A 24,163-nucleotide genomic window follows, 5' to 3' on the forward strand; every position below is an offset into this window, starting at 1 on the left:
GTCCCTGGCAGGGAGCAGAGCTGTGTCCCTGCGTCCCACGGGAGCCCCAGAGCAGCTCTGCTATGGGGCAGGGCGAGGGGTGACACATGTCCCTGAGAGGGACAAATGTGTCTTGTGGGCTGTCCCCTACTGCATCCTGCTCACGGATGGGCCATTGCCACCTCTGAGCACACTGCAGTGCCCTTGGGGCTCCTTGCTGGCACACCGGGGCCTCTGCAGTCAAGATTTGGCACACACCAAGGTGCAGGGACGGGAGAAACCCTCCTGGGGGCAGTAGCATAAGAGGAATGTGGTGTTTATGCTAAAATGATCGGCAGTGAGATAATTAAGTGTGGAGGTTTAAGATGCCAAGGGACCACTCCAGCAGAAATCTAGTCAATTAAAAAAAAAACTGTCAGATTAATTTCCAGTCCCCTCAGCACTCTGATCTACACTTTCACTTACTGTTTCTAAAAAGTCTTTTTTTCTTTCTTTTAGTTGCTACCTGAAAGCTGTGTGCAAACCCGTGTATAGCAAATGTGCAGGGGAACGTGGACTCAGGCTAGGGGCAAGGCAGGTGCTTCCATGCAGAAAGGAAAAAAGAAGAGTGCTTGTCCGTTGTTTCTCATCATATTTCTCCTTGATGGCGATCAAAGATTAAAAAAAATTCGTGCAGAGACATGAGCTGGGGTTTATGGTGCAAGTCATACTTCCTGCAGCACTTCGTTGTCTCTGCAGGCTCGGGCAGGTCCTCGGGCTGCACCCGTTACTTGTAAACCACATTTTAAAAGTTCCCTTAAAAGGGCAGCAATGTGCATTTTTCTACTGAATGATAGAACTTGGGGTGTCAGGTGTGTGGATACTGAATGCTAGCGACACAAGGACCTCCACAGCTCTGCACAGAGCCCCAGGCGGCTCGCAGGTGCCGGCCTTGCAGGCAGCTCCCAGCCTCCTCTCCCCTGCCTGGAGCCGTGTGGGCTCTCCGTGCCAGCCCAGCCACAAGGGATGCTCAGCCACAGGCAAAACGGCCCTCGGCCTCCTCGCCCCCCTCACCACCCTCCCGCCTACAACTCCCAGCGTGCCCCGCGCGGGGGGGGCGGGTACCCGTTGCCCCGTCGCGCGCGTTCGTTCGCCCGGTGCTCGTTCGAACCGACCAATGGCGGCGGGGCGCCTCCGGCCGCAGCCAATGGCGAGGCGGGAGCGAGGAGGGGGGCGGACCCGCGGGTGGCGCGGCGGGCCAATGGGGAGGCGGGGCGGCAGGTATGAGCTGAAATGGCGGCGGGAGCGCCGGCAGCCGGCGGGCGGGGCGGCCGCAGGTAGGAGCGGGCGGGGGGGGGAGCAGCGCGGCCGCTGGTTTTCGTTTTTATTCCCCCCGTTTTGTGTGTTTTTATTTTTTGGTCCCCGTTTCCTCTCGTCCTGAGGGAAGGGCGGGTGGTAGCTGGCACGGACGGGAGACGCGAGGTGGTGCCCGTGCCCGGTGCCACCGGAGGCGGTCGGAGCCGCTCGGTTGTCCGTCCGTCCGTCCGTCCGTCGGCCTGTCTGCAGCCTCTGCCCGGCTCCTCCTAACGGGGCGATAACCGCAGCGTGACACGGCGCCTGGCCTCAAAAGGACAAACGTCCCTCTGCTAAAGGGAAGGCGGAGGGCAGAGCTCATCGGCGCGTGTAAATGTCTAACGGGTTTACAGGATACAGGTGTCTAGGTGCACGTAGAAGTGTCTAGGCCCACACGTGTCAGTATCTAAAGCATCAAGAGGATGCGTCCGGTCTCTTTTCAGCAGCGCCCAGCGACAGGATGGGAGGCGGCAGGCACAAACGGAAGCCCAGGAGGCTCCGGCTCCATATAAACCATACAAACGCTTCTTACTGGGAGGTGGCAGAGCACTGGGTTGCCCAGAGAGGTTTTTGGGGTCTCCTCTGGAGATTCCCAAAACCCGCCTGCGTGCCGTCCTGCACAACATGCTCTAGGTGATCCTGCTCGGCATGGCTAGATGGCCTTCAGAGGTCCCTTCCGACCTCGGCCCTTCTGTGAAATACATTTAAGGTTCAACGAGTACATTTAAGGTTCAGTGAGTACATCTAAGGTTCGATGCAGTGCTCGTGTCGCCCACCTGATGTGGCAGGGGTGGCGTGAGTGGGAAGGTTTCCAGCCCCGGGCCTGGAAGGCAGGGTGTCCTGGGAAAAGGCCTCTTGGTAGTGTCACAGAACAGCTGGACGACAACAGCTCACGTCGTAAATAGGCACTGAAAGGGGAGACAATTGCCATCTATGTCCTATTGCAAATAGGAATATGTTCGCTGTAAGCATGACCTAATGGTAAAAAGTCAAAGCGACTTGCTGAGAGTCACAGGAAAAACGGCTGGTTTGGCTGTTAAAGCCAAGTGCGAACACATGGCTGCTTTCATCCAAAGACAGCCTGGAGCAGGGACGAGCTTATTCAAACGTTCCCTTCCCCACAGCCCTCGCTAAAATTGTTGAGGCTCAGAATTGCATTTAATCCCCGACTCTGCCCAGCCCTCATAGCCATACATCCCGACACAAGGCTGCATTGCCTTTGCAGTATTTTTGTATGTTTGCATGTAACACCCCCTCCTGTTCCCATCCAGGGCCTGGGATGGGCTTGGACAACGGGATCCTTGTTCTGCTGCGCTTCAGTTGATTGTGTGTTTGTCTGAAGGGGGAGAGTGGCTTGCCCACATATCCCAAAGCAGCGTCTGGGTCTCCTTGCCAGCCTAGTCATCGCCTGGGCGCTGTGCGCGCATTCACATGCATATGGAAATGTCACTGGGCTTCACTAGCGCTGTTTAAAGGTGCCTGGGCGCTCGGTTCAGCCTGGATGCTGCGCTGGGGAAACCGAATCCCTTGTCCCAAAGGGCAACGGTCTGCAGCGTGTGGTGGTTTCACAAGAGGCACAGACAGACGGGAAGGAGACGGCAGGATGGGAACGGTGGCTTGTGCTTAGTGACTGCACTGAAGTCACGTTCCTCTTGGAAACACCGTCCCTCTAGGCTGGATTGTGGTGTAGAGCCTGGTCAGTGCTGAGGCCGTGGGCGCACAGACGTCTGCTGGGTCCCAGCCTCTCCTCGCACTTCTCAGATCCAACGGGGCCCTTGCACATCTTCCCCCACGGCGCAGCAGCCTCGCTCCCTGGCTCTTGGCCTTTCTCACCTCTGTGCTAGGTAACTGCCATAAGGCTATCTCGAGTTCCCTCGTAATTTTTTTTTTTTCAGAAGCTGCAGATAGCGGGGAATGCGATAAGCTGCTTAAATAATTGCCTGCCAGATGGCTAACAAAAACTTTTAATATGTTTGCTTTTGGCCTATAAATCTCTAATAATTTGGAGTCCATCCAAAAACATCCTTTCTTCTCGAGCGGTAGCGTGGCAGCTCTGATTTTTCAGAGGCAGCGCGTTCTCAGGGGAGCCGGCATTAGTTTCCCTTTTTGTTTTAGCTGGAGTTCAGACAGGATGCTGAAACGCGGCGTTACGCCTTGGGGCTTCCACACGGGCATTCCTGCGGCCCCGTGAGCTGTCGAGGAGCGGGCTGCGCGCGACGTTCCAGCTTTTGACATCCTAGCCTGCCCCAAATCCCCCCTGGAAGGCCCCCGCTCTGCTCAGCTTGGTGAGTTGGTTAATTGGCGCGGCTCTGCCGCTGGCACCGCGTGCTGCGCCGCTCCGCGGCCGCCTCGCCTGCTTATCTGTGTGCCTCGGCAGCCCCGACCAGATGTCACCGGCTTACCGGAGGGCTGGCACGCGTCCAGGGGTGCCTCGTCGCCGCTCCAGCCTGTGAGAGTTTACACATCTGGAACGTGGGACGTGGCCTCTGCCCTGCTCCGTGGTGTCTGCGGGGGCTTTCTGGTGGGAAGGGATTTGATGCGCTCCCCTGTGCTGGACGTGGGAGGCAGCAGCCCTGGCAGATCCCCCGTGGTGCCAAGTGGTCTACGGAAAAACTCAGGTCTACGGTACGGTGTTCCCAAAGCATATGGCATGTTAGGAAAAGTAAACAACAAAAAAGATGCATCGTTGTGTCATGGGTATAGCTATACAGAGAAAACTACACCGGTTTCTGTTTATACAAACCCTTCCCACCTGAAGTGGGAGCTGTCAGTGGTCATGGGTGTTTTAAAGTGTATCAAAGGAACTTAACCTTTTTTTTTTTTTTTAAATAAATTTGTGCAATTTAAATGGTGGAGGCTTTAAAGGAACAATCAAGCTAATTTCAGCTCTTCCAAAGAGCAGCATCTGCAGTATACGTGGGTACGTACCGTGGCAGGCGGACCTACCTGGCTGGCGTTCACCCTTTGGTGACGGCACCCGCTGCCTGTGCCAGGCTGTCACCCAGCCCCAGGACTTTGCGACCTTCTCCAAGGCGGGCAGGATGCTTCTGGGCGATGGGAAGGGGCTGCAGGGCTTTCTCAGGCTGCCTCGCTGGCAGCTCCCGGCCTGGGCTCGCTCCCCACGTCCCATCGCCCTGCATGATGTGTCTCGGACCCGCTCCTTTGTGCGCAGCCCCACGCTGCCCCCGTGCACAAGCTGGGTTTTCTCTAAATGTCTGCAGTGTGACCTGATTATTTTCCCTGTCCTTCCTCGCCCTCCTTTTTAATAGTGTCTACAAAAAAGCTGGCGGAGTTCAGTTATCAGTCATGCTGACTGATCGTACTGCCTCTCCTCTTGGGATTCCTCCTCTTTTCTGTCCCTCCAGCATTCATTTCAGATTTAGCTATCAGCCCTCTGAAGACGGGGTATTGCCTTTGTTCTGTGTTTGTACAGCACGGAGCACAGCGGAGTCCCCAGCTGTGACTGAGGTTCCCAATGCCACAGTGATAAAAGTGAATGGAGCAGTAATGAGGAGAGGCAGCTGCTGCCATCTGAAAAGGTTCAGTTTTGGTGCTGGCTTCGGTGCAATCGTGATTGGATCTAAGGCTGCTCTTTTCGAGCTGCTTCCTGGAGGGGTTTACATTAAAATAAAGACATTTACAAACTTCGTACCGCATGGGAAGTCATGAAGATCGGGGTTGTTATTTATTTAAAGCTGTTAGACTACGTTAAGGCAGACACACCAACTTGCAAATCCTTCATGTAAAATCACAGAGCTCCTGGCGGGGTTTCGGCGTGTCTGCGGAGCCCTGGGCACACCGCGGGATCACCCGCTGGGATGGAGGCTGGGTGAGGAGCGCCGTGGTGAGCCTGCAGCTCCTCTGGGGTGCCTTTTAGTTTGTCTTCCCCTTTTAGTTTGTCTCCTTGTAGTACCAGAAGGCATCCGGGTGCTCTGGTGTTGTGCTGGCGGCTGATTGAAGTACTGCTTCGGCCCCCTCACAGTATTCCTGCGGACTTTCTGCAAAATACCGTAAAAGAATTCGCTGAGGTCAAACTTGGAGAAAATCACGCTGAAATGTCAATTTCCCGACGCTTCCCATGCACAGAGCTGTCTTGCTGCTGCAGTCTTGCTCGATGCTCGTAACACGTTGCACTCTCAGCTTGTTCCAAGGCACCCCAGCCCAAGGCAACCCCCCCCAGCCCTTTTATCTTCCCAGATAGGTCTGCCTGCCTCCAGGTTCGCATCACAGATGTGCAGCTGATGTTGCCGAGGCCTGCTTTGAGGCCTTTGCTGGGGCAGGATTTGAATTCATGGGCTGTAGCAGGGATCCGGATAGCCAATTTATCCGCCGTCCAAAAGATGGCCGAGTGTCGCATTAGTTCCAGGTTGTCCAGCACAGGCTGCTGTCGCATAATAGCAGCTTTGTTCCCCGCTTCCCTGCTGTTTAAATTGTATATTATTATCTGATTCCCATAGCCAAAAGGCTGATTCGCTCCGTGTTAGCTGTTCGGAGGTGAAGAAAGCAAAGCAACAATTAAAAAAGGCAGTGTTTTCCATTATGGCTCGCTTGGATTAAGTCTAGAAACAGCGGTCAAGGCTTGGCACCCGCTGCGCTGCGCACTCTGTGCTCATCACAAAGGGACTTCGCCCTCACGGACCTTACGAGCACAACCCTAGGCAAAAATTGTGGCATGTTTTTCTTGACATTTCTCGGAGGAAAATCGGTCACCCCGGGAAGAGTTGCTGTGCTGAATCGGAGGGCTGAATGTGATCTTTGTTACGCTGCCCTGCAAGAATGTCAGCCTGAAGTACAAGTCTCAAAACACCCTTAACCGTGGAGTCACTTCTGATGTCCCTGCAGTTCGTTCCCATTACAGCTCTTTTAAATCTTTTTCTTTTTTTTTTTTTTTTTAATCTAGGAAATAATTTGTCTTCTCTTCCTTTTGTTCTTAAAACGATTTCACATAATTCCACTCCGGTTCTTTCATCTCGTCGCAGAATCTGGGCTGGCTCCTATCTGGCTCCGGAACACGGCCTTCAGACAGCCTCATTAATTGATTCCTTACTCCGGCACGGCGCGGGGAGCGATGCTCCTTCTCCCTCCCCGGGGAAACGTGAGCCTGAGCGCATCCATCCCGTCTCCCTTTGTGCTTAGCCAGGCGAAGAATCTCTCGCGTCTCGTGCTCCCTGGCAGCGGCTGCTTATCGCTCCGCGCTCGCTGCTCGGTGGTAGCCTGCCTGTTTCTCAGTCCAAAGGTTTTGTTATTATACAGGGAGATTTTCTTCCATTATCTGCCTTATTTTCAAAAGCTCTTTAATCCTGTTACTCCTCTGTGGTGAGACTCGTCTGCTGTGGTGTGACGGAGGTATTAGCTTTTTAGCGACAACGTCTGAGGCGCACAAAATGGCACTGGAGATGCTTTTGCCACTGAATTAGGTACATCAGCAGCTTCCAGCTCTTCCCCAGCTAGGCAAACACGGCTAACGCCTTGCCCCAGAGGTACCCCTTCCCTCCCTTTCTTGGCTCGCGTTCTCTTTATGCTCTATTTCATGCTGCTTGAATCTGTTTCTGCCTTCACATGCACGGAGTTAGAACAAATAAAAAAAAACACAACTCCGTGAAAGCTGCTAAAACAGCAGGTCTCACCTAGCTGAATGCAAGCTTGCTTCCACACGAGCTAATTTGCCTGCTTGCAAAGCTCCTACCCACAGGTTCAATCACCAGGTTTTGCCACTTAAAACCTCATTTTTGTCCTCGTTTCCGAGACATTTCCCCGGATCGGCGCTAGTTACCTTAGGGATTAATTGATCCATCATGATTTTGACCTCCTGCACCATCCACTCCCCATGAAATGATGGGGCTGTCATGCCTGAAGGAAGAACGCCGGGTGTGACAGACAGCTTTCTTTGTGGCTTGGCCGGGATCACAGGCTTCGCTCCAGAAAGATGCGGGAATGGCAAGAATCTCGGCACAATATAGGGCCCATTTTTTTTAATCTGCTGTCTTAATCACAACCCTATTAGTACAAGGTTTTGTTATTCATTGGGATTTGACTTTATTCATGGGATCAGGGAGGAAGCTATTTAGCCCTTTATTTTGCCTTTCGACGTGTCGGAAAGCGATCTGAGCTCACAGCATATAAAAATACATCTCTAATTGCAAGCAAAGAAAAAAAATTAGCGAAAAACCTCCCTGAATAAATGTTTGTCTCCCCTTCGCTGCCGTTACATAAACTGAGTGTAGGCAGAGTACATCCATCTTCCTTTTTTAACGTGAAAACAGCAGATGGGGCACATGGCTCTCTCTGAAGGTTGTGGTGTGCGCAGCATCGAGGATTGGCAGGGTTATTGTGCGGGAAGCCAGTGGGGGCTTTATCCTTGCTCGGAAACGGGGGTGTGCTCCGCATTTCCATTTTGATTAGCAATAACGGTACAAAGGCAAATTTGCCGCGCGAGGAAGAGCCGCCACTAAAGTGACCTTTCGGCACGAAGTGGCTGGTCGGAGTGCCACAACAAGGGCGCGCGAGGCTGGTCCCGGCTGCGGCGGGCGGAGTGGGAGTGGGAGAACGGCACGTGGTGGCACAGCCATTGTGGCACACGGCAAGGGACAGGGCCGTTCCCAGCTCGCAGACTACGCGTAGTCTTTGAAATGATCTAAAAGTGTCAAAGGCACCGCCTGAGAGCGTCTCGAGCAAGGCTCCTGGGCACGGGGTTGTGCGGTTAGGGGACTTCATTCTTGTCCTGCTGGCGCCGCGACACCGGTTGTGCTTGGATGCTGCTGGGAACGCGTTTGCCTGGCTTTCCTCATGGCAAACACGGGGTGGGTTTGGGGCTGTTTTGTGGACCCCTCTTAGATACAGGTGGAGAGCACTTAATGCCACGCCGGTCCTGATTCAGAGCCCTGGTTTCCATGTAGGAGTTATTTGCCGTTAAACTCCAGCTACGCAGCCTTTGGCAAGAGACATGAATCAATTTGTCCAGCTTTTCTTTTCTGTTTTGTCTCTGCGTGAAGGCTGATGCCCAGTGTGTGCCAAGGGGGCCTTTCAGCCCCAATAATGCGCCCTTGTGTCTCGTAGCATGCGTGGGATTTGCATAGGCTGTGCTGGGACAGGCAGGTTTCTTTTGTTGCTGCAAACAAGGAGCAAGTTCTTTCCCCTGTCTCTGCTTCCTAATGCCTCTCCAAAAGCTCTCAGCACTCATGTAAGAAATTTACTTTTCTCTATTTCTTTTTCTCGCATTAAATGTCGCTAAACTTCGTGCAGCTCGAACGCCGGCTGTGCAGAGGAGCCCCGTCAGTCAGTTCTAGCTGACGAAATTGTTTAATTTCCTTTCTCCGAATCTAGGTGTCTGATTGTCGGAGGGCGCAGATCATCCGTGCTGCTCGATGTAACCGCTGCAGAGTATTTGCATATCTTCTCTGTGGGGAAACAAAACTGCGAGCGGGTGAATACCGGCGCACGGATCATTGCCGGCGGGGTCACTGGGCCTAGACACTCGCTGTTAACCCTTCTCAGGGGCTGCAGTGCCACGGGAGGAGGTGTCGAGGGGCTCAGGGCCGGCACTGCTCCTGTGTCGTAGCCCTGTGCGATGAAATGCGAGTATGATCGGATTGATCGCCGGCCGCTTTTTGGCAGCGGGGATCGGGCTGTTGCCTTTTCGGTCTCAATTTATTGCGTCGAACAAAGTGCTGAAAAACGCGCTGGGAGGTACTCGGGAAAATGTGGCCCCCAGTTGGAGTCGGCAGCACGCTCCCGAGGCCGCTCCGAGCAGTGCAGCTGGGAACCGTTCGGAGCTCTCAGAAATTTTGGCTGGCCTGGCAGCCTGCCGTGCGGTCTGCCTCGCAGACCTTCCCCCTCTCCGTCCTCCTGAAGGAGCCTCAGACATCCACGGGGAGCAGTGAGAAGGGGAGAGGGATTTGTGGGGATTCTCACGGTGCAAGTGTTGCTGGGCGCCTGGTGTCCTGTGATTTCAGAGAGTTTCTTTCTCCCTGCGGAGCCAGAGCCCGGCTTTTCTTCTCTTATTCCGATCACGCACCCTGGGAATCGCACCGAGATGGTCTTTTGGGTCAAATTTACGCAGATAGCCGTTCTGCTCAGGTGTGGAAGCGAGCACGGCCGCCCGGCTGCGGTCAGAGCTCCGTGCCGCGGGCTCCATCCATCCCCAGCAGGGGCAGGGTGCTGTGCCTGCCGGGGGAGCGCGCTTGGCACGGGGAGACCTCGGGTGGCATGGGGCTGGTGGGGCTGGGAACGTCAGCGAGTGAAAGCAGGCGGTGTGTGCGAGCCGGGCGGTGGGCAGCCTCCTCCCAGCACACCGACTCGCGGGGACAGGGCAGCGCTTTGCAGCAATGTATGGCATCGTGGCAGGAGCTTGTGACTGGGGATTAACGACATGAGTCCTCACTTTTAAGTAAAAGAGGGAGAGGAGAAGCAAGGGAGGCGCTAGCCTCTGGGCCTGACTTCAGAAGTGTGCGAGCCTTTGAGACAGTGGTGGGAAGATGGTAATGAAAGACCTAGAGGTAGACGGAAATCGGGCTAAGTTCAGCGTGAGCATGGTGAAGAGTGCTGATTAAACCGGGATCTCTTTGATAACTTTATTTTTAGACATGGGAAATGTGATTTGCCTAACCTCTGCTAGGGCTAAGTTCCTGTTACAGATAACCCTCAGTAGGGCAGTGTCTCGGATGCATCCCTTTTCTCACGCCACGTGAAAAGCTTTCAAGCTGGAGAAGGTGGGTGTCAGTAGGGAATTGGGAGGTCAGAGAAAAAACAGCCTGAGGAAGAGGCAAGAGAGACTTGGAGCTCCTGGAGTGAGTTCAGTGAAGGGCTGCTAAAACGGTTAAGGGACGGGAGCATCCCCCGTGGGAAAGGGCTGAGGGAGCTGGCCCTGCTCAGCCTGGAGAAGAGGAGGCTCGGGGGGACTGATCAGTGTGTATCTGAATGGAGGGTGTCACCTTGTTGGCAGCTTGTCACCTGGATCCCCAGCAATGCTATGAGCCAGTGCTGTGACAAAATCATGGTCCTAAAAACAGAGTCCCAGGGCATGGCGACTTCCTATTTGTCGGTAGAAAGGTAGTGACGTTGGAACGGCAATGGGAACTGCTGAGTGTAAGCTGGCCATGAAAGTATTTAGGTTGGGATTTAGACTTTCAGGCCACTGGGAGTGAATTTCTGGGAGGAAAGGAGACAGAACCAAACTTATTTATGACCGGGAGTGGTAAGTTGATGTAAAATGTTGGATGTCATTGCTGCCTGAGCTAGGAGGATGTGGATGCAGTGACAGTTTCTTTGGTTGGGCGTTGTCGTGTGCTGCATATTTTACCATCACACCGTGGAGTGCTAGGCATGGGCTGCGTTGTGCAAACAGGCCAGAAATGTTTTTTTTCCAAAGGGAAACGTAAGCGCACGGTGCTGAACACTCACCAAAGACAGACAGCGCTGTCGGTATAGACTGGTAGCTCCTGTGTCAGCAGATGCCTCCTCTGGGGCAGACCAGCTGGCTGTAAAAGTGACGAGGAGTTGCTTTATTTTTTTTCTCCTTCTCTTTTTTTTTCTAGTGATGCCATCTGCAATCTTGTCATTTGCAATGACTCCTCCCTCCGCGGCCAGCCCATCATCTTCAATCCCGACTTCTTCGTGGAAAAGCTGCGCCATGAAAAACCAGAGGTGTTCACAGAGCTGGTTGTCAGCAACATTACCAGGCTCATCGACCTGCCTGGGGCAGAGCTGGCCCAGCTGATGGGAGAGGAAGACCCAAAACTGCCTGGGGCAAACAGCACAGCTTCTGGATTCTTTCGTTCCTTGATGTCTTTGAAACGCAAAGGTGAGTATGGCATGACGTCTGGTGCCTACCTTCAGGGTGTTGCTGACAGTCATCCTCCGTCACCCGTAGTTTACATACCTTCCAGCATAGAGCTGTTCTTCTGAGCTCGTGTTGAATGCCTGATACCGTTGGTGGTGATCTCGGGGGATTCCAGCACAAACCACAGAGACGTGGCTGTGTGCATGCTCCTGGTCTGGATGGCGCAGAGCTGGAGAGGTGTGTCTGAACAAACTGCAAGTTCTTCCAGTGCATGCCAAGGTGGCTTTGTCTCTGCATGCAGCATGCTTGACTTGGTCTGTGGTAGTCCATGCTCTGTTTTCCTTAGCTCGTTAGCTTTCTTCATAAGTGATGGAGTATTAATAAAGGTTGAGAACATCAAGTTCTGCGAAGAACGGTAATGCCCAGGTTTTCCAGGCCACTGACTTCACTTGGTGCTTGCTGTCTCCTTCAGTTGCTGTAAAAGCTGTCTTGAAGGTCTTTTCTGTTCAGCTCAAATCTATAAAACAGGTAAGAGCCTCTCCAAATGCCAGTGCAGCTCTGATCCACGTCCCAGTCCCAGCGGTCAGTGGCAAAGCTCTGCTGCCTGGCTCTGCTCAAGCCCAGGTTCAGCCTTGGGAGATCATGCTTCTGAGGCAAGCACTCAGCTCCAGTTTTCTTCTGGAGTCACAAAACAGTAGCCTCAGCCCCCTCCTCAGAAGTCTGAGCTTCGCCTTTGAGCAGCACAGCTGTGTTTGGATCCTCTCCTGTTCGCTGGCTCGCATTACTGCTTGGTTTTGTTACATCTTACAGGCTGTTCTAGGTGTATGTGTGCCTTCTCCCACCTCCACCCACGCTCCGAGGGGATGCTGGTTCTCCTTGTAAGTTCAGTGAAACCTCTCTCATCTAGACAAACTACCTCCATCTGGGCACCTCTCACATCCTTCTGTCTGCCGTGGTTTACTAGCTAGACCAGCTGCCTGCTGGCAGAGAAGCTGTGGGTAGCTGCCTTCAAATGCTGGCAGCCTGGGGTTGGACATTTCTAATTCCTTTGAGCAGTTCCTCTATTGTGAGCACCTCTGAGAAGGGAGGTTCCAGTGTGTCTGAGTATGGCCTCCTTTGTCTTTTTTTTTTGTCCTTCGTATAGTTTCTCTAAGTGTTTGCTTCTACCAAACCTGTGCCTCCATCTTGTTTTATAAGGACAAGCCCTGCAGCTCCAGTGCTCAGGCTGAATTTTCTGGTGCTGACGTCTGCCCTGCACCCAGTGGGAGCACTCACCCTGGGCTGGACAGCACTGCAGGGGAAAATCTAGTATTGTAAATCAAGTACTTTAGCATACTTAGCCGAGAATTAGTGAGTATGGCCATGATTTACCTTGCTGCTCCATAATAACAGGTCTTCACGCTGCCCCCAAACTGCGGTTAGACTGTGCTCGTACCTGTGTCGCTCCTGCCTCCGTGCCAGACACCTGACGTTCAGACACTTGTTATTTGGCGAACAGGAGCAAGCGAGTACCTGAGTTGAGAGGGTTTTCTTAGTGCGTAAGAAAACTTCCCTGTTCTTGTCAAAACCTTCTAGCAGGGGTTTGTGAGCCTTCTCTAGCTTTTTTTTAATTATCTGTACTCTGCTGGAGCACTGCTGTTGCCGACTTTCAGACCTGACACCTCCTGCTCGCCCTCTCCCCCCAAGAGCTGTGCCTTTCCCCACTCAGACCATTCCCTGGCCATGTGTCACTGCAGCTACGGCTAGCAGATGTTTCCAAGTCTGCTGGCTGTGCTCCCAGGCTGCAATGGCAGTGTCTCCCTCCATTGACAAGCACTGTCTGTGAACTCCTTGGCCAAACTCGGAGAAAAAGGGAGTTTGTGCCTACGGAGAAAATCAATTTCGTGTACTGTGTGTTTCATCTTCGAGCTATCATTTGTTTTCCTTTGTGTTATAGACCAGCTAGAACAAACAGGTTTTATTTCTTCAAAGCCAGAGGCCAAGGACCATACTGCTCAGAGCTGATCAAACTGCAAATACGACTTCTTTGGGCATCAGGAAACTCAATCTCATGCTGCTGCTTAGTTTCAGAAGCAGTCGTGCCATAACATCTAAGCCTTTGTAACTCAGCATCCATTCTCCAGACGCTTCTTTCAAGTTTCTTTGAGAATCAAATTCTCATTCAGATATCAGCTTCTGACTTCAAAAGTAAATCGAATCCGTCAGGCATGTCTCAAGAAGATGTATTTTCCTCTCCTCTTCCTGGCCACTATTGATCCTATCTGTTGAATGTCTAATGAGTTTAGTTTTCTTCAAGGACAAGAACCTTTTGCCAACTGTTCTCTCCCTCTGCACTCAAGCCTTTCAAATCTTACGTGTGGATCAAGAGGTCACATTGTCCTTTCTCCTGGAAGACTGGAGCTTGTGCTTTATCAGAGGGAGGTCAGAAAGTTCTTGATTTAACGGGAGGCTGGAGTTCCTGGTGACTTACCATGTATTTCAGAAGTCCTGGAAGAAAGTGGAACATTCTTTAGGCAGAATAAATTTAGTCGTACAGGAAGGCTGCTCGAGAAGTGCACAGTGTTAACCAGGTCTTTCCCACATGCTGTGAACATCAACACCACAGAACAGTAAGATCTGTAGTACAGCAGACCAAAGGCTAGTCAAATCACAATGTGCTATGAGGAAAAAAAAAAAAAACAAGGCAAAGCTGGTGGGGGGAGAACTTCTGTCAGGCCAGCCGACGCACTGCTCGGATAGCTTGCCTATCAGTTGCAACTACAAGTAGGAAAATTCTCAGCCACAGAAAGCTGCGTGCAAACGCCCAGCCAGCCCTTGGAAGTGGCCAGTGCTGCCAGTCTGGCCGTGGAGGAGGGAGGAACATTCTTTTCTTTAATCTGCAGGCTCTTTGAAGCCGAAGTGTGAGGGCAGGACAAACCAGCTGTGTACCTGGGTCAAGTTCTCAGTGCCAGTCAGCACGTGCGGTGTGTTCTGTGCAGCTCTTTGGCTGCCTGCAGCCAAAGCCGTTGTGCAGGGGAGGGAAGGAGTGGTGCGCAGGGCTGTGGTTGCTCCTGGTGAAGCCTGTAGGAGTTACCTCAGCTTTCAGAGGGACAGAGCGTGCTGGCTGTTTCCACCATCTGGTGGAAAAAGCCTTTCACCAGCAAGACTCCATTTGTTAGAAAAAACTGTCCTGCTTGATAAACACTCACCTGGGAGTCCCCCTCTGGACAGAACAGTTTTCTGCACTAGTTCAAGTACCTTTCACTTAAACGTGCTTCTCATCTAATGTTTCCTCCCATGCAAGTCTCCTTCCTTTCAGCTCAGTTGCTTTTCTCTTCCTTTGGGGCTGGAGCCTGCCACTACTGGAGTTGTGGAGCTGATCTGTGCCAGCTCATGCCTGATCTGTACCCGCTCCAGCAAACCTGGGGAGTAAGAGAAGCTGTTGGTGCTCCTTATGGAGCAGGGCCCAGCTCATTGCTTTGCTACTCTCCTTTTTTTCTAGTTCTTCCTTGCTCATCCCTCTGATACTTTGCACTTTACTTGGGGCAGCTGATGATGAAAAGATTCACCAGATTTAGGAATTCTGGGGATTACCCATCCCTGTAAAGGAGGCCAGCATGAGCCCTCTGGATCATGCCTGCTCTCCCCACTAGTGCCTGTTCCCCTCTCCCGTAGTCTCATAGTTCTCTGCTCCGCTCCATGACAAGTCACAGTGAGGATTCAGCTGGACTTTGCTTCCCAGGTGTGGAGTATGCCAATGCATCAGGCACCTGGGCAGTCCAGGCTGTCACACTTACACTTCCCACGCTGCTGCTTCCATAGGGTCCAGGCTTGCGGATGATATGCCCTTTAAAACTGAAGCATCTGTTCTGGTGTTGTTTTCTTTTCAGGAGCTAGAGAATGTTTGCCTTAGCTGATAAAAACTGTAATTAAGCTGAGGTAAGAAGCAGGATGATGAAGCTCTTGTAAGTACAGCACGGTGAGATGAAGTGACTTATTTGGGAGTGCTTGTGAAATAACATCTGGGGGGCGGGTCCTTGTGACCTTCACCCTTAGTATTTTGGGGCAGTGGTCTTTGCATGCTGAGATCCTGTTCTGTGGGGACCAACCATCTGTGACTGCTGTGCTCTGTGCTGCTTGAACATCTTATCTTTTCTTCCGCAGAGAAAGGGGTGGTGTTCGGCTCACCGCTGACAGAAGAAGGCATCGCGCAGGTCTCCCAGTTAATTGAGTATCTGCACAAAAGTAAGTGCTTCTGTCTCGCTCTCTTCCTATCCCAAGGGGTATCTGGCCCACCTCAGGTCTCTGGTGCAGGCAGGGTGGAAAGCTCTGAGTTCTCCAGCAGCAGGAGTTGTGGGCAGGACTAGATGGCTGTTCCCCAGAATTGCCTAGCAAATAAGCTGATTTATTTCACCTTCTGCACGTACTCTTTTTGCTTATGGGAGTCAGCCTGAAGTCGTGGCTCTTAATGCAGATCACCGAGGTTTGCTGTCAAGCTCTGGAAAGAGAACTGGTATAGTAAGAAGATGGAAATCAGTCTCTGAATAACTGGTAGCTTTTTTTGCTCCCCTCTGTTGAACAGATCTACGAGCAGAAGGTTTGTTTCGGGTGCCAGGCAACAGCATCAGGCAACAGATGCTAAAGGATGCTCTGAACAGTGGTACAGATATCGACCTGGACTCTGGGGAATTTCATTCCAACGATGTGGCCACCCTGCTTAAGATGTTCCTGGGTGAATTACCAGAGCCCCTGCTGACACACAAGCACTTCCATGCCCACCTCAAAATTGCAGGTGAGTGACCAACAGAAGAGTGATGAGCAGAGGGGATGGAGCCAGCCTGCTAGGAAACTGGTAGTGATCAAGAGCTGCATGCTAGGCTGTGGGAGATCCTGAAATGCAAACCCTAAGAAGGAATCTTCCTGCCATCTCCACCTAATGGTGGAAAGACTGGAGCTGAACACCCTAAGGAATCAGACCAGGCCTGCCTAGCCCAGTCTTCTCTCTCCAGCATAAGATGCCTTCAAGAGAAGAGCCTGCATGGGTTACCTGGGTCTCCATCTATTTAAAGCCTGGGGTCTCCTGAACTGAGGAGTACTTAAAAACCATTATTACTTAATGGTTAATATAACTTAATAACTGAGCATGTACTTAATGACCGTTGCTGAACTACCTTGATTTTGGGTGGTTGTATGTGGACCCAGGAGCTGGACTCAATGATCCTTGTGGTCCTTTCCAAATCAGGATATTCTGTGATTCTACTTTACGTGAACAACCTCCATCTTGCCTTCAACCCACCAAAACTCTTAGCGACTGTGGTGTTCTGTGGGAGATTGAGACGTCAGGTGGGGGGTTTGGGAGCTGGGGAGGGATACAAAGGGCGAAGAGCTGTGCAGGAGTTCAAAGGAGATCCGCATGTGAAGAGGGAAGGGTAACTGGTTGCAACAAGCCTGTTGTCGGAGGGGGAATTGCATGTCCTTCATGTTCAGCCCTGTGATTTGGCAGACTTGACGCTGTTTGATGAGAAGGGAAATAAGACCAGCACTCCGGACAAAGAGCGCCAAATTGAAGCCCTCCAGCTGCTCTTCTTGATCCTTCCTGCACCCAACCGCAGCTTACTCAAACTGCTGCTGGATTTGCTCTACCAGACCGCCAAGAAGCAGGACAAGAACAAGATGTCTGCCCACAATCTTGCCCTCATGTTCGCGCCTCATATCCTGTGGCCCAGAAATGTGAGCAGTGCCTCGGTATCTGTTGGTGCGATCTTGCAAGGTAGAAAGCAGAGGCTTGTCAGGCCTACAGGGGAGGAACCAAGACGGGCAGGTTGTGCTGATACAATCAGTGGTGTGAGGGTTGGAGGCTGGGATGGTGAGGTGGTGCTGTCTGACAGGACTCGGTCCTAGTGTTCAGTCCAGACCCACCGTAGCTTTCATTTTGCAATTGTTGCTCTGTATTTTTTTCAGTAAAACTTAAAGCACATCACAAACCTGCTTTTACGAGTAACAGCTCTGCACAAACCTTGCAGATGTCTCTCTGCAAGGTTGCTTGTGCTGTGGGTGAACTGTGTGGCCCCAGAATTGTCTGGGTGGCCAAGGTCTTGGGTCAGCTTTCATCTCAGAGCAGTGTTGGCTCTCTGAGCTCTGCTCACTGGTGTGTTCTGAGCCCTGCCTGCACACCTCCTGCTGAGACATCGTCTGTGTCTGTACCCCAGAATCAACAGGGGCAGCAGCAGAGACAGTTCCTACTTTCCTTCTAACAGCTGTGCCTTTGTGTCCCCTTGCCAGGTGACAGCAAATGACCTGCAAGAGAATATCACAAAGCTAAACAATGGAGTGACCTTCATGATCAAACACTCACAGAAACTCTTCAAGGTAAGTGTGCTTTGGGGTCTTGCTCTCCATGCACCTTCTGCATGAGACGGAATGGCCCTTACCCCTGCCACCTGGGATCTGTCTGGGTATATTCTGGGTGCTCTCTTCTGAAGTGAGAGCAGGATTCCTGCAAGAAGCTGTTCCTTTAGTGAGAGGAAGCCTTTGCTGGGCGTGCAGCCCAGGAGAAGGCAGCCAGCTCAGAGGTGGCCTTTGTGCCTTGGCAGGTCAGGAGCACGGTGCAGTGTAATACCACCCTCTGCTGGACACCCAGCACCTGCTTCTTGCCTGGGAAGCCTGTCTCCTTGGGGCAGTTGGTGACCAGGCTCCCTTTGAAGAGGGGAGGGAAACTGAAGGGGCTTGTCCTGGATGAGTGCTGCCAAGAGCTGCATCCCTAATACAAAGGGTCATTTCGTTGTGGACTTCTCTGCGAGTGGCAGTCAACCTGTTGCTGTTACAGGCACAGTCTGCAGTCTTGGGCATCTCTGTCTAGCTCAGAGTGGGATGCTGTGGTAGGACAGGAACGTGGGGCTGCCTGTGGGTTTCTCCAAGGAAATGTTGGAAATGTTTCTGCAACAGTCTTCTGACTTCCTGGTCACTGTAGGTATCTACCCTCTGCAAAGAGACTTCCCATAGAAAGCTTTCTTTCTGCCCTCTTTGTCCAGCTCAGAGCTGGGGGAACTGCTTGGACAAAGCTTCTGTAGAACCCAGCTCTTATTCTGTTTTCCTCTTGTGTTGGCTGCATGTATCAAAGGGAAACTGAGCAGGGACTCCACGGAGGATATGAAAACCCATTGCCTTGTTTGCCCTAAGCAGCAGAGTGCTTGCGTGGTGTGGTTGCAGAGCAGCTCTTTGTGGGGCTGCCTTTGCCCCAGGGCCCAGCACACTAAACATACATATGGTATTTTCTCTGCTCGTGGTCACAGGCCCCAGCGTACATCCGGGAGTGTGCCAGGCTGCACTACCTGGGATCCAGAGCCCACACGTCGAAGGTAAGGCCAGCAGCTGTGGTGCCTGCCCTGCATGAAAGGGCAAAGGCTGTGGTGCTACGAAGGGGTCTTTGTGAGTGAAAGAGACTGAAAACAAACCAAGTCGTGAAAGGGGATCTGTTAGAGAACAGGACTGAGGGAACCATATGGTGTGGCAGTGCAGGCAACTGCATTAGGGAAATTGGGCAGAGTTGGAGCATCTGTTAATCAAAAGCGCGGGGAAAGCTACCAGCACCTCTTTAGCAGCAAACCTGCTCCCCGTGCCCAGTACATGCAGCACCTGCTCCTTCACGGGGTTCTGCCTTCCAGACAGATGCATCTGCTGCCATGGCCAGGCTGCTCGGTAGAGGGGCTGGGATAAAGGCTACCTGCTGCCACTGGGACGAGGTTTGGCTGCGCCTCTCCAGCAAATGCTTCTCTCCCTCGTAGCTGCAGGAGAGGGAAAAGGTGTCACAAGGAGCTGCACTGACTCTTCTCAGGCCTGGAAGGGCTTCTGCAGCTGGCATCCAGGAAGGGAGGGAAGAAGCAATGGGGTCACCTTTGTATTGCTGTCACCTCTTCCTGGCACGGGGCCTGCTGGTGCAGTGCTGCTGCAGAGGGGTAGGGAAAACACAGCCCTGTGCATTCACTGGGGTGAGGCAGCTCACGAGACTCTCCCCAGCCTGACTCAGATGGGTGGCTCACTTGGATTAAAGCATGGCAAGCGACTGCTGTCTCCTCTTTCCCAGGATGACCTGGATTTGCTCACATCTCCTGGCTCCAAGGAGCTGCAGCCCCTCAGGTCTCAGAAGCGAAGCCGACTGGACTCCTGCCATCAGGAGGAGACCCAGCAGCGCACGGAGGCGGCTCTGAGGGAGCTCTTTCGCCATGTCCACAATATGCCTGACTCTGCAAAGAAGAAAAAGCTCATTCGGCAGGTAGCATGGGGAGGAAAGATCTCTTTGGGGTGTGCTTGTCAGCACAATTCTGTGTGTAGGGCTGAAAGTAGGGCCTGCTCAAGAGCTGCTCCTAGTCCTGGGCAGGCTGGGGAGATGGGACTCCGGGCTGTGTAAGAGGCAGTATGACCGGTACGAAGGCAGGGGAGGAGGAAGACTATCCTGGATGTGGCTGACAGTGGAGCTTCCTGCACCGCGTTGTGCTGTGAGCTGTATTTTGAGCCACGGATGGGCCAGCCAGCAGTTCCCCAGTCCTGATCATGGCCTTAATGAGCTTCCTGCCTTGGGAAGGGAAAAGTTCCTTCCTCTCTTGCTTGCAGAGAGTGGGACAAACTGGTTTCAGGTGAGCATTCCCAGCCAACCTGCTGCTCCACAGAGACTGGGTGACATGGCCAGCTCCTGTCCTGGCTGCTAGCCTCCAGCTTCTTTTTGCTTCAACAGCTAACCTGGTAGCGAGCATAAAGCAGCTTGCACCCAGGCTCCTTGTAGTCCTGTGTGGGAGGTGTAACCTTCCTTTTTCTTCTCCCAGCACCTATGAACTGCTCCTCCATTTTGGGGTGTGGAAAAGCCAGGCAGAGGTTTAGCCAGAGGGCAGCATGCAGCAGCAAGGGGCTGGTTTAACTGACAGTAACCGTGCTAACATACTGCCCTCGTGTTTCCTCCTAGTTTAATAAGCATCCTTCAGCTCTCACTCCTGGCTCCGAAGCGGCCACACCCCCAGCACCACGACGTACCCGCTCGCGCTCCTTCAGCGGCCTCATTAAGGTAAAGGCAGCCTCTGAGCCCTGCTTTCTGCTGTGAGTTTCTGATGTTGCTCTCTGCTTTTGCCTTGCCCTGGCTTGAATGATGCCCTCAAAGGTAGGGACTGTTCAAAGTATTGGCTGCTAGAGAACACGGATCCACTGGGGACAGAAAAGGCAGCATGGTGAGAATAAGCCTTGCTAGTATAAAGCTTAATCACCTAAGAGATGCTCTGCTGAAACGCTTGGCGGTAGGAACTGTGCATCTTTCTGAGAGTTTGGTTGCTTTCTGAGATGAGATGAGGACTGACAGGGAGCTGGTCATGTAGTCTAGCTTGTTAGCATAGGTGTGAGCACACTGTAGGCTGCCCTGCAGCAGCATGTACCTGCTTCTGACAAACTGGGCTCCTGGCCAGCTCTTCTGTCAGCTCCCAAACTCTCTAGGATCAGGCAGGCTCAGCCTGGTGGCATGGTGTTTCAAGTGGTTCTGCTTTGCAGTCTTTGTTCCAGCCTGGCTTCCTGTTTTCTTTCCCAGCATCCAGCTGCTTATCAGCAATGCATCCTGTTCCTTCCCTTTCTTTTCCTCTCTGCACTCTAAGCACTAGCCAACGGCCCTCTCTTCTTACGGCAGCGGAAGGTTTTGGGAACCCCAGTTATTGTGGAGAGGAAGAGCAGGGACACCACACCGGAGCCCAAACGAGCCAGCAAAGAGAACATCCACCTGGTAAGAGCTGCTCCCGGCACTGCTCAAGTTGTGGAAGGGAGTTTGGATGCAACTTGGGCACCCATCTGACTGATCCTGGGGGGCTGCTCACTGTTCTCTGTTCAAGACAAGGTTTCCAAGTTTCTTCAATGTGATCAGATAAGGCCTTAGGAAGCTGCTGTGAGGAGAGCAGTGCAGGGCTAATGAGGGCACCACCGGGGCATGGGTGGCAGCTCTGGGCCTCCAGTCCAGGGCTGTCCCTCTGGGTTTATCTGCACTCCTGCTCTGGGACATTGCCTTATGCCCACTTACTCCTCACATCCTCCCTCACAAGTTGCACACAGCCTGCTGCCTGTGCATAGGGCTGTCCCCTGGGCCAGACAAGCCAAGAGTAGATTTGGGTGGCAGCTGCTCTCTGGTGGTACAGGTAGCTCCCAGAGAATGCTGTGGATGCCACTTCATTTCCTCTCTCTGCTCCTATCCCCCTATCTCGTCCAGTTACAGAAATGTGGATCTCCAGCTCACACGTCCCAAGCAAAACTGAAATCTTTGGAGGGCCGGAAAGAGGTGAGAGAGACAAATGCACACGTTTTCCCTGTGAGGAAAGAACCTGGCCTGCTGGGCTGTCCTCCTGAGGGGGATAATAGTGTGTCCCCTTCTTCCTGCACGGTGTTCTGTGTCTCAGGCATTCAGTTGCTGTAATTCTTTGCTCCAGGACTCCTGTAGGCGCATGCGAGCCCACCTGCTTTCCAAGGACTCCTCGTCCCTCTGAATGGCTTCGCACCGACGCACGGGTGGGGAGTGCCCGGCCTCGCAAGCTGTGAATACTGTGCTGCACTGAGCGGGGAGCCTGCAGCCCTTACCAACACTCCAGCACCCGTGAAACCGGACCTTGGCAAAGATTGCAGGGACTTGTTTCGTTCTGTACATAAATTATATTTCGTTCTACTATGGGGCAAACCACTATCTAACCAAAACCTGTGCAGCATGTCTGACCTACCGGCTCTGGGAAGAGCTGCTTACAAGGGGAGCCCTGTGCGTTGTGGGGCCCTGTTTTACTCCCAGCTTTCTCTGCAATGTTGCTAGACTGTATTCTTTGCTCTTTCTGCTCTGGGTGTTTAACACATCGGCTTGGTTTTGCTTCTTTCCCTCTGTTAGCAGTGTGAGCGGTGCACTCCAACCTTTACCCGCATCCTGACAGTTAACCGTGCCTCTTTGGAGCCATGCCCTCTGTGCTTCCTGGGATCTCTGCTTCCTGCGGGGTCCCTCTGGCCTTGTCCCTGCAGGGCTGGAGCACACAAATGGTACCGAGCACAGGAGGGGCCTGGTGGAAGAGGAGAGGCTCCGGGTGCCATCACTTCAGGTGGGGCCTGGGGAAAGCCCCTTTCTCATCGCTCTTTCAGATTGGGCTGGAGGCAGCCCTTGCTCACTGCCTTCGTGTTTCTGCAGTGCCACGCTGCTGCTGGCCCTGCCCGCTGAGCAACGAGTGGCTCTGCTTCGTGTTCCCCAGGGAGGCTAAGAGGAGCAGGGCTTATTCCTGGGGGCAGGAGGCTGGCAGAAGCTGTCAGGGGCAGGGCAGCGCAGCCTCTGGATGCTGGGGTGGCTGTGGCAGGCAGTCCGGTGGCTGTCTGCACAGCATAGCTGCAGCGTGAGAGGTGTGGGAGGGCTCCAGCCGTTTGTGATCTGCTGCAAATGGTGCCAAAGGCTTTGGCTCCAGACGTTTGGATGGCTGGTCAGGTGCCCGGCTGATTAGTCATTAAGCGGGGAGAAAGGGCTGGAGCCAGGTTGGGCTTTTTGCCCTGAGCTGCAGAAATGAGATGAAACCATCTAGATTCAGGGTAACCCCCCCATCACAGCTGGCCAGTGTCAGCTGTGGTGTTAAGCTGGAGTGCTCCAGTAAGCCAATCCTGCCAAGTACCTGTCTGCAAGCTCTCTGGGAGGAGACACACAGGGTCACTGCTGTGAAATAAAGATTTAATCAGTCAGGGAACCATCTAAATGCTTCTCAGCCCTTCTTGGTGAAGCAAATAATCTTTGGAATCCAATTATAATTGTCTTCTAATCTTTAAGAACCAGCAGCCGGCAGGAGTTAGAGCTCTGTCCTTGACCGCTCTCCCAGACAACTGGTGGCAGGAGGTGTGAATATCGGGATGCGAGCAGGGAGTTCAGTCTGACTGGCTAGAGCTGTCAGAAGGGGCTGTTGGAGCCCTGAGCAGCTTAGCTGGAGTTATTCATGGGTTTGTACTCGGATTTTTATTTGTTTTGAAGAGCTACAAAGCCACGTGCCTCATGCTGCAATGTCCAGAGGGATGTTCCTGGTGTTTTATCGGGGGTGCCTGACCCCGGAGTGGAGGAGCTGCCTTGAAAACGTAGGGGTTAGTGGGACCGTAGATGTGGGAGTTGTGAGTTGCTGGTGTTAGGAGCCTCTGTCACAGCAAAGAAAGAGCTCTGGTTCCTCAGGGACTGGGCAGGCGAGGATGCTGTCAGGAAAGGCAGAGGCTGTTTGCTATGGTAGCCGTATGTGCTGTTCGGATGCGTCTGTAATCATTCCCTCCAGAGGCTTAGACTTTGTGCTCCTCTCCGAAGGGCATGGTGTGTTTGGCTAAGCCAAAGCCCTGCTCCTGCGGCCCCCAGCAGAGCTCTGTTAGCAGAGACTGTAAAGGCAATCGTGGGGTGAAGCTTTTGTTCATCCCATCCCTCCTCTCCCCCTTGTCCCTGGCATACTTGGGCGTATTTGTATCTGTGTGGACGTTGGCTTGGCAAGGCAATCTGGCCCCTCGTGCTAAATACACTGCTCCTGTACAGACGAGAGGGAAGTAGCTCTCCTCTCGTGTCGCCCCTTACCGTTAGCTCCAGCTCAGAGACTGCTGGCTTCTGGCACAGCTGAAACTTGCTTAGCCCTAAGAAAAAGTATCGTTGGTGCACCAGCCAAGCCTTCTGCCTGTCTTGGATGCCTTCCCTTGCAAAGGGGTGGGCGCAGTCTCCAGACAGGGCAGTCCCCAGGGAGGCTCAGAACTGAAGGTCCTGGGGTCGGTGCCCTGCCTTTAGCCCGTGCTGAGCATGGCGGTGGCTGGCAGGGCCCTGGCCTCGAGCCTTGGTTGTAGCAGCCCCACTGCTCGCACTGCTTCACAACCAGGGGGGTTTAGTCGTGTCTGGGATGTGCCTCATTTGTCTGCCCTGTGCCATGATGCCTCACAAGGATGCTTCCTCCCAGAGCAGCCACTAACTGTTCCCAGAGTCTATTGTTTCCGAAGTATTTTTAATCTTTGTTCTTATTTATATATGCTGTGTACGTACCGTTTCAGACTGCTGCCTTTCAGTGTGTTCATGTGAAAACCCCATATTAAATGCTTTTATTTTTA

At 52.9% G+C, this 24,163-nt stretch overlaps 1 protein-coding gene across 3 annotated transcripts; it reads left to right on the forward strand.

The window, feature by feature from the left end:
- The first annotated feature begins 1,203 nt into the window (after positions 1–1,203).
- ARHGAP19 (Rho GTPase activating protein 19) lies at positions 1,204–24,163 on the forward strand. Of its 3 annotated transcripts, XM_040563615.1 has the most exons (13): positions 1,234–1,295; positions 3,427–3,596; positions 10,845–11,110; positions 15,233–15,313; positions 15,651–15,860; positions 16,572–16,798; positions 17,351–17,437; positions 18,361–18,426; positions 19,152–19,340; positions 20,025–20,123; positions 20,730–20,822; positions 21,300–21,368; positions 21,517–24,163. In XM_040563615.1, the coding sequence occupies exons 3-13, from the start codon at positions 11,026–11,028 to the stop codon at positions 21,571–21,573; spliced, it is 1,263 nt and encodes a 420-aa protein (XP_040419549.1). In that variant the 5' UTR covers positions 1,234–1,295; positions 3,427–3,596; positions 10,845–11,025; the 3' UTR covers positions 21,574–24,163. The 3 variants fall into 3 exon arrangements, with proteins under 3 accessions (XP_040419547.1, XP_040419549.1, XP_040419548.1); XM_040563613.1 differs by lacking the exon at positions 3,427–3,596 and having other exon boundaries at positions 1,204–1,295; XM_040563614.1 differs by lacking the exons at positions 1,234–1,295; positions 3,427–3,596 and adding an exon at positions 8,376–8,491.

The sequence above is a fragment of the Cygnus olor genome, chromosome 7 (genome assembly GCF_009769625.2).
Source record: "Cygnus olor isolate bCygOlo1 chromosome 7, bCygOlo1.pri.v2, whole genome shotgun sequence".
Classification (NCBI taxonomy): Eukaryota; Metazoa; Chordata; class Aves; order Anseriformes; family Anatidae; genus Cygnus; species Cygnus olor.

Excerpts from the sequence above, each read along its gene's own strand:
- ARHGAP19 (XM_040563613.1), top strand. The coding sequence starts at position 1,252 with ATGGCGGCGGGAGCGCCGGCAGCCGGCGGGCGGGGCGGCCGCAG. Across the intron at positions 1,296-10,844 it reads GGCGGGCGGGGCGGCCGCAG|TGATGCCATCTGCAATCTTG; the intron begins GTAGGAGCGGGC and ends TTTTTTTTCTAG. Across the intron at positions 21,369-21,516 it reads CTTTGGAGGGCCGGAAAGAG|GACTCCTGTAGGCGCATGCG; the intron begins GTGAGAGAGACA and ends TCTTTGCTCCAG.